This window comes from Sesamum indicum, linkage group LG9 (assembly GCF_026168435.1).
Source record: "Sesamum indicum cultivar Baizhima isolate 11 linkage group LG9, ASM2616843v1, whole genome shotgun sequence".
In the NCBI taxonomy this organism is placed as follows: domain Eukaryota; kingdom Viridiplantae; phylum Streptophyta; class Magnoliopsida; order Lamiales; family Pedaliaceae; genus Sesamum; species Sesamum indicum.
The window spans coordinates 24,573,684-24,588,326 of record NC_142665.1 but is presented as its reverse complement, the minus strand read 5'-3'; the positions used below and the strand labels follow the sequence as shown (position 1 = coordinate 24,588,326).

The window sequence follows — 14,643 nt, the reverse complement described above, 5'->3', positions numbered from 1 at the left end:
TGTGTGTAGGGGTCTTTTTATTTTGGTATTTTTCAGTTGATTATTGATGAGGAGCATAGTGGGGGATACTGTAATCATCAAATTGCCAAAATTAGGGCACAGATTGATTAAGATTGGTGTAGTGCAATTTGAGAGAAAAATCCAAATGGGCTCCGTCCATTTATAATAGTAGTGTGGTTTTTGGAAGCATAGTGGGCCCAATTTGGAGCTAATGATACTGAACAACATGGGCTGGGCCTACTCATTGTCCTCCACAAAATAACCCTCTTTCTCTATCTTTCTGGTCCCAAACTCCTTCGCATTCATCCAATTTCTCTTATATATCAGATCAATTATAAAATTAAATTTTAGTACTTTTCACACTCGATTCATATAAAAAGAGCCCGTAATTAAATCATGCTTTATTTGTCGGTTGATCGACAAAGAAATGTATGAATTTTTTAAAAAAAGATAATCATATTCATAATTTTCCAGAATATCTTGAGGTAGAATCCTAGAAATACACATTCATAGCTTTGACAATCATATATACTGATTTATGACTTTTATAACACGTTCGCGAGCTTCTACTTCAATATAGACAGCAGAGTACTGAGACAGTAATCTACATAAATATTGCAGAAATCTTCTTATCAACATCTTTCTTCCTTCAATTTAATCAAGTCTTCTCAATAAATACGCGACCTGGACTTGCTTCGTCAGTGGCATGATCCAGTCCCCGTAGAGATCAGCAACTAGGCTTGGATTGATTTTGTAGACGGGGTCAGTTGTATCTTCCCCTCCGTTCATAGTTACTTCTTGCCCGTATGTTCGGGTTTTCATCTCGACTCTCTGTTTGATTGCCTCTTCTACTGCTGGGTATGTCAGCAAATCCATCAGTCGGGTTCTATCCTGCATCATTGGCATGCAAATGTATTTGGTGAAACAGTCACCGACAATATTCTGTTTCTAGCATGTCTGCGTTTTTTAAATAAAATCAACTGACCTGTGCTTTAATGGCAGCTTTGTAGACATCGGGGGACGCACGGAATTTTGCTTCAGCTACAAATTTACCATAGTGAATTCTCTTTGACAGGGTCTACAAATGGAAGTTAGCAGTCAGCCACTTGTGCGCTTACATTCTTGAAATTTAAGAGCAAGCTCTAGCATATGATAGCTTTGAAAAGAGATGATACAGTTGGCTTTTGGAGTGAAGGCGAGATTACAAATAACGCAAAGGAATTTAAACACACTTCAACCATTTACAGAAGTCACCTTATCTATAACGAACAAAAAAGCTTATAAAGAGGCCGAAGACAAATATAAGAGTTTACATTCCTGAATTCGGAAGTTTTGGGGCCCTGTTCTTTATATATTTTACCACATAAATAAGGAAGTATATGATAGTCATCTGATAGCCGCATTAGATGCTTGCCACATATGCTCAGAATAAAATAATGGCTGACCAACTCATTTTCTTACTTTGTAAATTAAGATAGAGCCTCAAACCATATATACCTGCAAGCAAATTGTGTCGCAAGTTGCAGCTGATCCATAGTTACCATCATCACCTTCTTTAACCAATCTAGGGAGGAGATTTTTGAAGTACATGTCCCATACTTGGACATTAATATTGATTGAATCTGCTGCTGGATGCAGAACCTGTAATATTCCAACAACATCCTCCCGTAAGAGTCAACTTGATCATAGAAAAATGAGGGTGGCAAAGACCAAAAATGCTATACACATGCTGGATGCAAAGACTCCCAGAAGTACTAATCAAGAAATGCCTCAATTTTTTTATTAATCTACATCAATAGTTTATACATGGTTGCCATAGTGGAACAAGCATGAATTCCACTATGAGTTTGATTTAATAGAAGATGTTGGATTTTATAGTGCTAAAAGTGATAGGACATCCATAATTTACCCGTGGATACTCCAGAGGTGGCAACAGTGGCTCAGGCAAGTCATTCGGGAAGAAAGGATGCTCATCAGGACTCTTGTATCTTCCAACCTATACCAGATACCAGTTCAATATGTATATTCTTACTATTCAAAGTTTGAAGAAAGGTTCAAAGTTTGAGCTTACCTTGCCATGAAGCTTTTCAGTTTCTTTGACCATGTACTCAGCCAAAGACCCATGGAAGCCATCCATCGCAAAAGCATTGGGATCATAAGTCTCTTCATTGTAACAAAATTGAGCTCTCTCCACTAGACTGAATATAATGCTATCCTCTTGCCGTATCAAGGAGTTTCTGATCCCATCAAGAGTGTAGCTCTGAGTCTCATCTACCCTAGTTTTTGGTGCCAATCTGAAAAGAAACAAGACAATGCTAAGAACAAGTTTCGTTGATCAGGTCATAGAAGTCAGACAATCATTGAAATAGGCACAAGATTTTCTTGTGTCATGTCAGCAACAAAGCGGTCAATGCTTCAAAAAAGCAACATCATAGTTACCAATCTTTTCATTCAACAATGCGTTACGATCATGCCTGAATACAATTACAAAGAAACGTATTCTATTTCCTCTGCTTCCATCTGGAAAAAAAAGGGAGTATAATTATAGATAAAAGATTAGAGGAACGGATCCCGGCTTATAGGTCTGCAGTGGGTCTATAGTCATATGCTCCCTTAATACACTAAGTGGAGAAGAATTGCTTCAATTAGCTCATACAGGACTAACAAAAATGCCGAATATAGTTGGAACTACATCTTGCAACACGAATGTGTTCAACCACAACCATAGCAGGAAGCTGGCATAGTAATATCAACTGCGGGCGCTTTTCGTTTTCGGTGTATTATTAATTTATTATCCAAGCCTTGGGAAAAGTGTCAGTTATAGCTTCAGGAACGAAAATTCAAACAAAATCTTCAGAGAATTAAGGACCACGCTTATCATGTCGGATAAAACATCCTATTAGTGGAATTACCTGAACAAGAATTCTTACATCATACCACGCCGCAATTCATGACATTGCAGAGATCAACACAAACCAGACAAAAAGCTCAATTACATCAGCAATTCCTCCCAGAATTTTCTTTCTTTTTTCCAAAAATATAAAAAAAGGAAATAATAAAAGCGAGTAAACCCATGTACCAACCAGGCATCATCAGACAGAGCAAAGAACCCAACAATACAAGAAGAACAAAAAATCGAACCCAAGGAAGAAAAGGCATTATAACATAATATAATACCCAATTGTAGCGGAAGAAGCCTGAATTGCCAGAATGCCGTTCTTGGGAGGTCTTGAATTGCATAACTCAAAGCTACAGTTTATACGCCATGCTCGGTGATTAAAAGCGCAAACCTTAGGAGTGAGCAAGGAGGAAGAGGCCGCTCTCAACATCTTCACCTCCATTTCTCAAGCCAAGAAAAACAACAACAATAATAAACAAAACTATGAATATAAAAAGCAAGAAAAAACCGTGAAGAGAAGAAGTGGGCTGCGCGTTTGGTGTGGGCAAAGAATCAAGAAAACAGGAGGAGGAGGTTGAAAAAGTTGGTGGCGCTTGTGTTGTTGTGGGCTGAGTTGGATTTGGGAGCAGTGGGCGGGAGGGCAGTAGTTGAGACGTGGTAGGTGAGAAATGGAAATCCCCATCACGATGTTTAGGGTGGGTTTGTGGTGTTTGGCCTAATGCGCATTTGTTCACCGATTACGTAACTCATTCTTACTTCGGTCAATGTAAGTAAGTAATTACCTCACTGAAAAGACCTTTTTATGTGGATATGATCACTCTCACATGGTTAGGCACTTATTACTATCTTTCTATTATTACTATTGTTTTTTGGTTTCTTGATTGTTCTATTTTATTTTTAATTTTATTTGGGTTTTCTTGATTGTTCAATTCTATGAATAATTTATTAGTTTGGTAAAGGCCACAATCCACCCGACTCCAGGGTCTATCCAAATTTGTTTGTCATATATATGGAGTCTTCCTCAAAATATTACAGTTATGTTGTGTTAGTATAACATAAATTATATTTACTTAATTTATTTTTTATTCTTTCATATTTTTTTATATTATATGTGCAAAATCATACCGCAATTGATTTGTTTTTAAATATAAAAATATATGATAGTCAATGTAAAAATTCTCTTTAACGTTGACTTGAGTCATGATTATTATAAATACTTCTCAAATAATGAATTCATAATCACAATTCAGCGACATAAATAAATTTAAAACTAACGTCCAAAAAATGCATTTAAGCCCAATTTACATGGAGGACCGACGAAAGGCCCTTGAGTAGACAAGGTCCGAGAGAGAATAACCACCAAGTCGGCAACTAACTCACTCATTAGGTTAGAAGGGATTAAATCCTGATGAAAACTTGTTGATTCACATAGAAACATGTCTCTCATGCCAACTTGACTTCCAAAAGTACCTTCCTCAAACATGTTAATAACATTCGTACAACATGGGAAGAATGACCATGCAATCATCGATGAAGTTTAAAGATATGACTAGATTGTCCACATCCTCCAACAACCCCCAAGAAATGCAATACTATCCGCTTGGGGCTTATCCAACCCAAATTTTCTAAACCGGTAAGACTCTTTAGAGATTTTGGCCAACTATCTTAGAATTTTGAGGAGGCTCATCCTCGACAAATACCAACCTGAGCCTTCTGTAGTCATATTTTCTCGCCAACTGAGGTAGATTCATTCATAGGCTTTCTTCCCACTCGGGGACAGGGATTCTCATATATCTTCGTGTTTTAAATAATTGTGGATGTAGATCGGATCGACCTCATATTTTTCCTTTATAAAAGATGAGTTGTACTTCGTTGTGATGTGTTCGAGAAACTGTGTATTTTTTCTCATGAGCAATAGCTCGTATCACCCTACACCTCATTTTGTTTCCTCGTACATATTAATTAAAATTTCAAATCTTGATCCTTATCACAATATTTCATATTATAATCGGAATGGAATACGATAAACAACAATATATATTTCTATTCTTGACAAATAAATAATTGAGTAATTAACAGCTAAATTAAACATTAATCTTGCAAGAAAAGGGGCATTTTAGTTGCGTAATAGCTTGTCCCTTGCGCAATAATACTGTCTCCATTGCGCTTACTTGTCTAAACACGCAACACACCAAAAACTTGTGATTAAAGTTGGTAGACTAGTGAGACGTCCAATATGAATCAATGGTCGCCCTCCAATCAAGCTGTATTCAATCTAGTAACAAAATTCGATTTGCGCCTCTGAATTATACCAAATTCTCCAATAATTTACAAAACGTACCAAACATCCCCCAATATTACTGCTTAACTATTAAAACAATTAACTCCCCTTACTAATTTAGGAGAATTGATAAAGTACATTGATGTACATTAATAAAAAATATTAAATTGTAAGGGTAAATAAGTAATTTTTTATGTATGAGGCATATATTAAACATATACAACCCACCACGTCATATAATTTCTAACGCTACTATAAATACCAAAATATTAATTTTTTATGCAAGTTACTATTCATTAAGTGAGACCCATTTTTCTTGAAAACAACACCCCCTTTCGAAAATTGCAATTCACCTGATGTGCAATTGTGTCGAGGTAAAATTCTCAATTTTATCCCTTAGTAAAAAAACCACAACCACATCATTGGCGCCGTCCATGGAAAAAATTTACCTCGACGCTGAGTATGCAAAGCAGATCTGGAGCCCGTGACGTCCACGATCTGGACATGACCCGCGAAGCTTAAGTGAACAGAATGGAACAAAACCCGCCTGGCAAACAGTCAATATCCCAGGAGGTAACCCCCCTGACGCATGAGCAGGCACCCCTCAATGGGGAAGTCCCCTCATCACATCGGCAATCTCCGGCCGTACCCCCAACCGGAGCACTCCCCCCGGACGCTCCGCCCCAAGAACCGATGATTCAGCTGACACAGGAAGCCTTGCTAGCCTTAATACCTGTAGCCCAATTTGTGGCGCAACAACCAGTGAACCCGCCCCCTCCTTCCCCTTGCAGAAGTCGAGAGCCATCCTCGGCTCCCGAGGGGGAGGAACAGAGATGAGAAGAAGTAAACAGTCGGATCTCCAGACCCAAAGTTGCACAAACTCAAGATCAGAATCTCCATAATCGAGAATCTTCCGCCTCCCACCACCTCGAGGAACCGAAGATTCCTACCCATTTGCCCCAAACATTCTGGCCGAGGCGCTCCCAACTGGTCTCAAGGTGTCGAACCTATCGGAATATGATGAGACAGGAGACCCACAAGAACACCTAGACAAGTTCTATGCCAAGATCGATAGGTATGATCTGAGTGACGCCGCTTACTGCAAGGTTTTCCGCACCACACTCTCAAAACGCGCGTTAGCCTGGTTTAACCAACTGCCCACTGGAACTATTTCCAGCCTCGAGCAGTTGGTTCAACGTTTTTTGCACCACTTCTTCATGAACAAAAAGGTCCCGAAAACGGCAGCATATCTATTTACTATCCGCTAAAGGGAAGGCGAGACTTTGAGAGACTTCATGCAAAGGTTTGTAGATGCAGTGCATGAGGTTCCACATGTTAATCATGAGTTGTTGGCTAGTATTATCCAACAGAACCTGCTGCCGAGAAGATTCAAGGAGTCCATAGCCGGCAAGTCCCCTAGCACTGTGGAAGATTTGCTCGTGCTCCCATAAATACATCCTGGTTGAGGAGTCTAATGCTTTGGATCCTTCCCTTAGCGGCAAAAGGAAGGGTCGAGAAGAGAAAAAGAAGTCGAAAAAGAAAGAGGAACGTAAGCATGTACCTCCGGCAGGGTTTGCTCACTATACCCCATTGAACGCTCCCGGGGGTAGATATTAATGGTGGCGGAACAGCAAGGGCTAATCAGTCAATGGTCGGCAAAGATGAAAGATAATCCCAAGAGACTTAAATCCGATAAGTATTGTCGTTTTCACCGGGACAGGGGACACTCGATGGAGAAATGCCATCACCTGAAGAATGAGATGGAAAAATTGATCCAACGGGGATACTTAAAGGAATATGTCAACCACTATCTATAAGGACTCCAGTTTGACCGTGGGCCGAATGTGCCAACTCCTCGTAATGATAATTATCCTACCACATGAGTCATCCCGTGACCTCAAAAAGATCAACAAGCCACGAAGGAGTAACTCAGAGTTGACGTAGCGGAAAAATCAGTTTTTGGCTATTCACTTGTAATAGGAGAAAACTCTAGTAGCTCAACATAATTTTCTCTTTTGATTTTCCCAAAAATAATGTACTTCAAATTTTAAGTAATGAAGTTAGTTTTCTTGTCGTAGTCCCAACAAACGAAACGGAGTTAGACGTAGAGATCCTTGAAGTTTCACGAGGACCCTAGAGGCAAAAATCGTCATTGTCATACAGACAAAAATCACTATTGTCCCGGGACCCTCTAAATGGAACTTTCATTGAGATCCTCGTCGATAATGTCGCCCCGAAAATTTTGCATCCCTTTGAAGTTAGTAAAAGACCGACTCCGGGACATGAAGTATCCTTTGAGGCAACATCTCCTTATCAAATTCTTGAGGCAATGTTCCCTCATAAAAATATTGGATTCGGAAAGTTTTGCCCCCCCTTTCGAAGTTGGTAAAAACCTAACTCCGGGGCATGAGCAAAAACATCCCTTAAGGCAACATCTGATGAATATAAATCATAAGAGAACAAAACAATAGCTTAGTTAGTGCAGTAACTACATTTATGAATATGGAATACTATCGAATTACCTATCAAAATTTTCAACTATGGATGGTGAGAAAATCACCCCAAAAGGCAACGTCCTGGAAAAAAAAAATGCGCCACTTCACTTTCTCCAAAGTCTTGGGGGGCTCTATCACCGCATGTAAGAATTATTTACGGGAGTCTCTCTTGGAGATGACGTCGAAATCCTCAAAACAAATGAAAGAATTCGGCGCTGAATAAACCCTGAATAATGTCTACTAATGGAGAATGAGAATAAATATGATCAAAAAATGCTTGATGGTGTAGTGATTGAAGTAACCACTTTTCACCTTTTTGATCTGGGTTCAAAACCCATCAGACACAACAAGGTACACCTCCTTCCAACACTTGAAGACTCAAGCCAAGCTTGAGGAGGGCTCTAGTTGCATCACCTGGTGCGCCGCACCAGCTCGGGAGTGCGCCAGCTCAAGGCAATGCCACGAACTGGGCTCGGGGTGCACCAACGAATTGCCTCGAGCTGGGCTTGGGGTGCACCACCTAGTGAACCCCCAGCTCGAGCCGGGCACCAGACACTGTTGGCCAAGCATTCGCACACCCCCAATGAATTGAAAATATAATAAACGACTACCCACCCATCCACTCCCATGTGTTAACTCAATTCTGAAGAGTGTTTACTCTCGGACAAAATATTATACTAGGTGGGCGTATTCCATTCGAGAGTAGGGGGCCGTATGATGTACATTAATAAAAAATATTAAATTGAGGGTAAATACATAACTTGATATGTATGAGGCATACACTAAACATATACAATCCACCACATCATATAATTTCTAACACTACTATAAATACCAAAATATTAATTTTTTATGCAAGTTACTATTCATTAAGTGAGACCCATTCTTCTTGAAAATAGCACCCCCTTGCGGAAATTGCAATTCACATGGTGTGCAATTATGCTGAGATAAAATTTCTAATTTTATTCCTTAGTAAAAAACCTCAACCACATCGTCCACGTCTACACCTCAGTTCAACTATTTTTCTTTTTCCATATTTGGAGGCTCAATACCATTAGCCTTTCAAGTCCCAATTACCACAAATGGCTTGAAGTCGCATATTGGGATTTGTAATATTCAAAGTTACATTTTTAAATTATAATTTAGATATATTTTATGTTGTCTAGAAAAAAAAGTTAATTCTATGTAAGACTTTTCTCCAAAATAATTTTAAAATCAAGCAGCCCAGCCTCACCTATTAATAAGTAAACTAACACCCACGGAATAATCAAATGACATGGTTGTGGAACTCACATCAGATTTTGTGCAAAATGTTGCATAATCCACAATCCACATTGGAGGGGGCAAAATTGAGTTTTACCTTCCAAAATATCATCAGAAAAAAAAAAAAAAAAATCAGATTCTTATCTCTAGTGTCCACCGTTCGTTCACACACTCGTTCTATTCCAATTCAAACTTTCGGCCCGCCGATTTCATCTCTGCGCATGCGAGCTAAGTTGTCTTCCCCACGAACTACAAAATGCAGATGCCCGCGCCAATTCGAGCTCCGACGTTTTTCTCCAGGCGGAGGCTTTTCGAGCAAAAACTCGCGGACCTCCACAAGTGCACGGACTTGAACCAGCTAAAACAACTCCATGCTCTCATATATAAGTCCAATCTTCATAAAGATCCCTTCGTTGCGCCGAAACTCATCTCAGCGTTGTCATTGTGCCAACAAATGTCATTAGCAATCAATGTGTTCGATCAAATTCAGAACCCCAATGCTCATCTGTGCAACACGTTAATTAAGGCCTATATTAGGAACTCTGAGCCTGACAAAGCTTTTGAGGTTTTCAGGGAAATGCGGTGGTCTGGAATTTTTCCGGATAACTATACGTATCTTTTTCTCCTCAAGGCCTGTTCGGGGTTGCAATCCGTGAAAATGATTCATGCCCATGTGGAGAAATGCAATCTTTACTCGGATTTGTTCGTGCCCAATTCGTTGATTGATGCGTACTCCAAGTGCGGGTTGATTGGTGTTAAAGCTGCCAAGATTGTGTTTGATGTAATGGAGGAGAAGGATGTTGTTACTTATAATTCAATGATAAGTGGGCTGGTAAAGGCGGGTGAGTTGAAGCAAGCGAAGAAACTGTTTGATGAAATGCCTCATAGAGATAAGGTGAGTTGGAATGCCATTTTGGATGGGTATGTGAAGGCTGGAGAGATGAGCGCCGCGTTTGAGATCTTCGAGAAAATGCCATCAAGGGATGTCGTGTCATGGTCTACGGTTATTTCTGGTTATGCTAAAACGGGTGACATTGAGATGGCTAAAGTGTTATTTGATAATATGCCGGACAAGAATTTGGTTGCATGGACAATAATGATATCTGGGTATGCTGAGAAGGGACTTGCAAAGGAGGCAGCCGGACTTTATGACCTTATGGAGGAGGCGAGATTGAAGCCAGATGATGCGACTTTTGTTAGCATTTTATCTGCAAGTGCTGAGTCTGGTTTATTGGGCCTAGGGAAGAAAGTTCACCGGTCTATTCTGGAAAGTAGGTACAAGTGTGGTGCCCTGGTTAGTAATGCTTTGATTGACATGTATTGCAAGTGTGGAAGCTTGAATAGAGCATGGAGCATATTTAGTGCAATGGGAAGAAAAGATATCGTCAGCTGGAATGCCATGATCCACGGGCTAGCCATGCATGGGCATGGACGGAAGGCTCTTCAGCTTTATGATAGGATGAAGCAAGAAGGATTTGCACCTGATAAAGTGACTTTTGTTGGTGTCCTTGCTGCTTGCAGTCATGCCGGTATGGTCAACGATGGGATATATCAGTTTTACAGCATGGTGAATGACTACGGCATTGCTCCTGAAATAGAGCACTATGGTTGCCTTATTGACCTTTTGGGTCGTGAGGGGCGCCTCGGCGAAGCTTTTAGGCTTCTCCATAACATGCCTTTTGAACCAAATATTGTTATTTGGAGCTCTCTGTTAGGGGCTTGCCGAATGCATAATGCTGCGCAACTAGCTGAGGAGGTTCTTCACCAGTTAGTGAAACTAGAGACAGCTGGGCCAGGAAACTTTTCTGTGCTGTCAAACATATATGCTGCAGCAGGAGACTGGGGAAGTGTTTCAAATGCAAGATTGCAGATCAGAAAGGTAGCCAGCAAACGGCCTTCTGGAGTTAGTTTAATAGAGGTAAATGATGAGTTTCATGAATTCACTGTTATGGATACAACTCACCCTAAATCAGACGGAATATACCAGACGATCAAGGGACTGAATCAGCATCTTACAAAGATACCTTATGCTCCATCCATTGTCATCTAGAACCTGGTTGTGGCCCAGTGGGTTGATGCCCTTGATGTGGGGCAGAAAGTCTTTACGGTGAATGTCATCAGAACCTTCTCTGTACAGGCATGAATCAGCAGGTATACTTGTCCGCAAAAAGAATTCGTGGTCACTGTTCTATAGTTGTATAATTGTAAGAAATTAACATAATGCAAGCAAATATTTGAGTTTGGAAAGTGTAAAATGTACATGGTGATACTATTCTGTAGATGATAATCTGTTCACTGTAATAAATACTGGAAAGTATCATTTGCTAGTAGTCTAGCACTCACTCTGAGAGCTTCATTCAATTATGCCATAATACATCATATTACTTTCTCTAATTTTACACCGTTTTTTCAGCTTCAATTCAACCATCATGTTTTTAGCACTGTATTATCACTCTAGGACCATCATAACAAAATCAATTTTCTTTCAAGATTATTAATTGTGAGCCAACCTGTTTCTTATCCAACATTTGGAATTTGGAATGCAAAAGCAAATGTGAGGAACATTCTTTCACTAATTTTTTTAGGAAATAGAATTCGAAATCAAAATATTGATAGTTAACTCAAATGATTGACAAATATCTTACAAAAGATATATCACAATCATTCATACGCTCGGTGCATAAAGCATTCCTTTTTCCTTTTTCTTGGTTGGTAGGGAGAGGGTTGGGGGGGGCGCAAGCATTGCTCTTATTTCCCCACTTTTGAGATATGAAAAAATTCAGGCTACCAATGACATAATGCCACGATAGAATACTATAAATTTGCTACTCTTAAGTATTCTTGGGTACTTTTTCAGTAAAGGGGTGGGCCCTGGTCCTCTGATCCCCCACCATCTCCCTCCAAAATTAATGCACTTTTCAGCTTTCTGTAGAAGGCAAAGTAACAACAAACAGAAATACAGGAATGGCTGAAACCACGCCACATAATCTATAAAGGACCAAAACATTTTTCTAGAATAACCTCAACCACCAGCACTTCATTCTTGCACCCAATAAAGTCTCGAAAAATGGCTGTGCGGTCTGCTGGGCCTTTAATGTCAGCTGGAAAAAACCAAAGGGTCCCACTTGGACATTATGGGTCTAGAATAATTCGTGGTGCAAATTCATCCGCATTCCACATGCTAATATACAGTGTATCTCAGCTTATCCTTGAGCTACCATATGCTCTATATACAGTGCATATATATTATTTTCCTCGAAACACAGAGTCATCAAGTTGAGCGAGAAATAAACCGCCATGGAAGCTTGCTGTCTCTCCTCCAATTCCTTCACAAAAACCATGGAAGTTCTTCCCTCAGTCAGAGGCAGAATTCTTACACACACAAGGAAAATGCACACGAAGTATCAAACCAGGAAATTTGGTGCTCCTGTTTCTATATCATGTATGTTCTTCCCTTCTGTGGTTTCTTTGTTTTATAACTCAATCTGTTCTCCTTGTTCGAAGCTTCTTAGGTATGATTCAAGCGCTAAGATACAATCATAACATGGTTGATGAAATCTTGATTGATGTGACTTAGCTTGTCAGACTTACATATGTTTCAGTCAGAACTAATGAAAATTCAAATGTTTATCAGGTTGCCAATCAGGTCCAGCGTCAGCATCATCTCAGGACGAAGATGGCCCGTTTCTTACCTCCGACTGGCGATCATTCAGAGCAAGACTAGTCGCCAGAGAACGAGCCTTCCCACTCGAAGAACTTCCCGATGCAGTTCTTGATCTAGATGCCCCAACGGACCAGCCTCAGCCTATGACAATAGGAGACAAATGGGCACACACCATCCACGAACCAGAGAAGGGCTGCTTGTTGATCGCCACCGAGAAGCTCGACGGCGTCCACATCTTCGAACGAACAGTTATCCTGCTACTTTCCACCGGGCCAATAGGCCCAACAGGCATCATACTCAACAGGCCATCACTCATGTCCATTAAGGAGATGCGGTCATCGGCATTGGACGTATCTGGTGCGTTTTCAGACAGGCCATTGTTCTTCGGCGGGCCGTTGGAAGAAGGGCTGTTCTTGGTGAGTCCCCAGCAAGAAAACGACGGAGTTGGTAAGAGCGGGGTGTTCGAGGAGGTAATGAAAGGTCTGTATTACGGCACGAAAGAGAGTGTCGGCTGTGCTGCTGAAATGGTGAGAAGGAATGCAGTTCAAGTGGAGGAGTTCAGGTTCTTTGATGGGTACTGCGCTTGGGAGAGAGAACAGCTGAGGGATGAGATATGGGCTGGGTATTGGACTGTAGCTGCATGCAGCCCAAGTGTTGTTGGGCATACCAGCGTCGGAAGCGTTGGGCTGTGGGAGGAAATCTTGGGCCTAATGGGCCCAAGAAAAGTTTGGTGATTCTCAGTATTTGGGCCTGGAAAAGAGTCATTGCCCTGAAGGGAGTTTGTAAATAATCTTAATTAATAGCAAAATTAGGCTTATAAGTTGCAATCCGCTTTTCTCAGAAAAGCACGACTATTAGCTTACCTGAAAACTGATATTTATGTCAAAAGTGTGTAATATTCTGCCTCTCTCCGCAATTTCCTTTAATGAAACACGCTTTTGTCTCTTTTTCATCTTTCTCCTTCAAAATCCTTTTGATGCAGCATCAATTATTACTATTTTCTTTAAAAAAAATAAAATCTCCAAAAAATAAATTAAAAAAAAGGGAGTAAATTCATTTATTAAAATAAAAAAAAAACGAAAATAAGAGTAAAAGCAGTAGAGAACAATTTAGAAAAAATGATTACAAATATTGGAGATTCAAACTAAGTCTGGCGCTCTGCTGCCTACCCAAAGACCAAAGTGTTCCATATTTGTGTAAATTCTGGCCAACTGGCTCAAACCACTACATTCAATTTGACTTTCTCATACAACCAATAATTATCTCATTATACTTTTATCTTAAAATAATTATTTCTCCTCCTCCAATACTTTTTCTATTGAATTTCTTACTATCTCAATTTTACAGCTGAAATTAAGTACATAAATATCTAAGCTGGCTCTTAATCATTAGGTAGAAAGGACATTGTTGATGGTGTTTACTAAGAACAACTAAGCCTCACAAATGGCCAAATTTGCCAGCCTAATTCCGGATTACGTGCACCATTTCTCGTTCAAACTATTTATAATTATATCAATATCTCAATATAACATAAAAGTAAATGAACAGTCACTCAAACAGTACGGTGCAGAAGCAAAATAGCACAGAATATATGCTCGACTCATGTATTATTAAAGTACGTAGATAAAAATAAATAAATAAAATTTATATGGAGCATGATGATAACTCCTAAAAAGGGACAAATTATTGATGGAATATAGGTATTTGGGCATTTCCTAAAAGAGTAAAATGGATAAAAAAAGTGGGGCCTAGAATTTTTTACTTGAGGAGATGAGTTTAGGTTGATGAGGGAAAGATGAGAAGTTGCATAATATCAAATCCTCAACTAATGTTTGCCCTATAAAATCTTAAAAGGAATAAGGGGACCCTATGTAGTATATGTGCATTGAGAAGAGGACAAATACATGATCCCACCCACCCCCCTTCAATTTCTTCCCATTTATGAATCCCATCTAATCTTTCTCTCCAACAACATCACCACTTTAATACTAATACTATACTTACTCCTACTTTTCCATTGCTACACTAATATTAGGTTTTA

General features: G+C 39.7%; 3 protein-coding genes across 3 annotated transcripts; 2 read left to right on the top strand and 1 right to left on the bottom strand.

Annotated features, from left to right (window-relative positions):
* Window positions 1-430: 430 nt before the first annotated feature.
* On the bottom strand, window positions 431-3,575 carry LOC105177288 (chorismate mutase 1, chloroplastic). The gene is made up of 6 exons (XM_011100379.3): window positions 3,178-3,575; window positions 2,072-2,294; window positions 1,910-1,996; window positions 1,498-1,641; window positions 986-1,078; window positions 431-891 (listed from the first exon to the last, which is right to left on the bottom strand). The coding sequence occupies exons 1-6, from the start codon at window positions 3,339-3,341 to the stop codon at window positions 655-657; spliced, it is 948 nt and encodes a 315-aa protein (XP_011098681.1). The 5' UTR covers window positions 3,342-3,575; the 3' UTR covers window positions 431-654.
* A 5,399-nt stretch (window positions 3,576-8,974) lies between these two features.
* Window positions 8,975-11,335, top strand: LOC105177289 (Tetratricopeptide repeat (TPR)-like superfamily protein). The gene has a single exon (XM_011100380.3). It carries the CDS (start codon window positions 9,195-9,197, stop codon window positions 10,986-10,988), a length of 1,794 nt encoding a protein of 597 aa, XP_011098682.1. The 5' UTR covers window positions 8,975-9,194; the 3' UTR covers window positions 10,989-11,335.
* An 821-nt stretch (window positions 11,336-12,156) lies between these two features.
* LOC105177291 (PPR containing protein (DUF179)) lies at window positions 12,157-13,554 on the top strand. Its single transcript, XM_011100381.3, has 2 exons — window positions 12,157-12,380; window positions 12,573-13,554. Exons 1-2 carry the CDS (start codon window positions 12,236-12,238, stop codon window positions 13,334-13,336), a joined length of 909 nt encoding a protein of 302 aa, XP_011098683.1. The 5' UTR covers window positions 12,157-12,235; the 3' UTR covers window positions 13,337-13,554.
* The last annotated feature ends 1,089 nt before the right edge of the window (window positions 13,555-14,643 follow it).

Bases quoted from the DNA above. Each gene is read 5' to 3' on its own strand.
- LOC105177291 (XM_011100381.3), top strand. From the start codon at position 12,236: ATGGAAGCTTGCTGTCTCTCCTCCAATTCCTTCACAAAAACCATGGAA. The intron at 12,381-12,572 runs GTATGTTCTTCC...AATGTTTATCAG, and splicing joins TGCTCCTGTTTCTATATCAT to GTTGCCAATCAGGTCCAGCG.
- LOC105177289 (XM_011100380.3), top strand. From the start codon at position 9,195: ATGCAGATGCCCGCGCCAATTCGAGCTCCGACGTTTTTCTCCAGGCGG.
- LOC105177288 (XM_011100379.3), bottom strand. From the start codon at position 3,341: ATGGAGGTGAAGATGTTGAGAGCGGCCTCTTCCTCCTTGCTCACTCCT. The intron at 1,997-2,071 runs GTAAGCTCAAAC...TATCTGGTATAG, and splicing joins CTGAAAAGCTTCATGGCAAG to GTTGGAAGATACAAGAGTCC. The intron at 1,642-1,909 runs GTAAATTATGGA...GGAATATTACAG, and splicing joins CACCTCTGGAGTATCCACGG to GTTCTGCATCCAGCAGCAGA.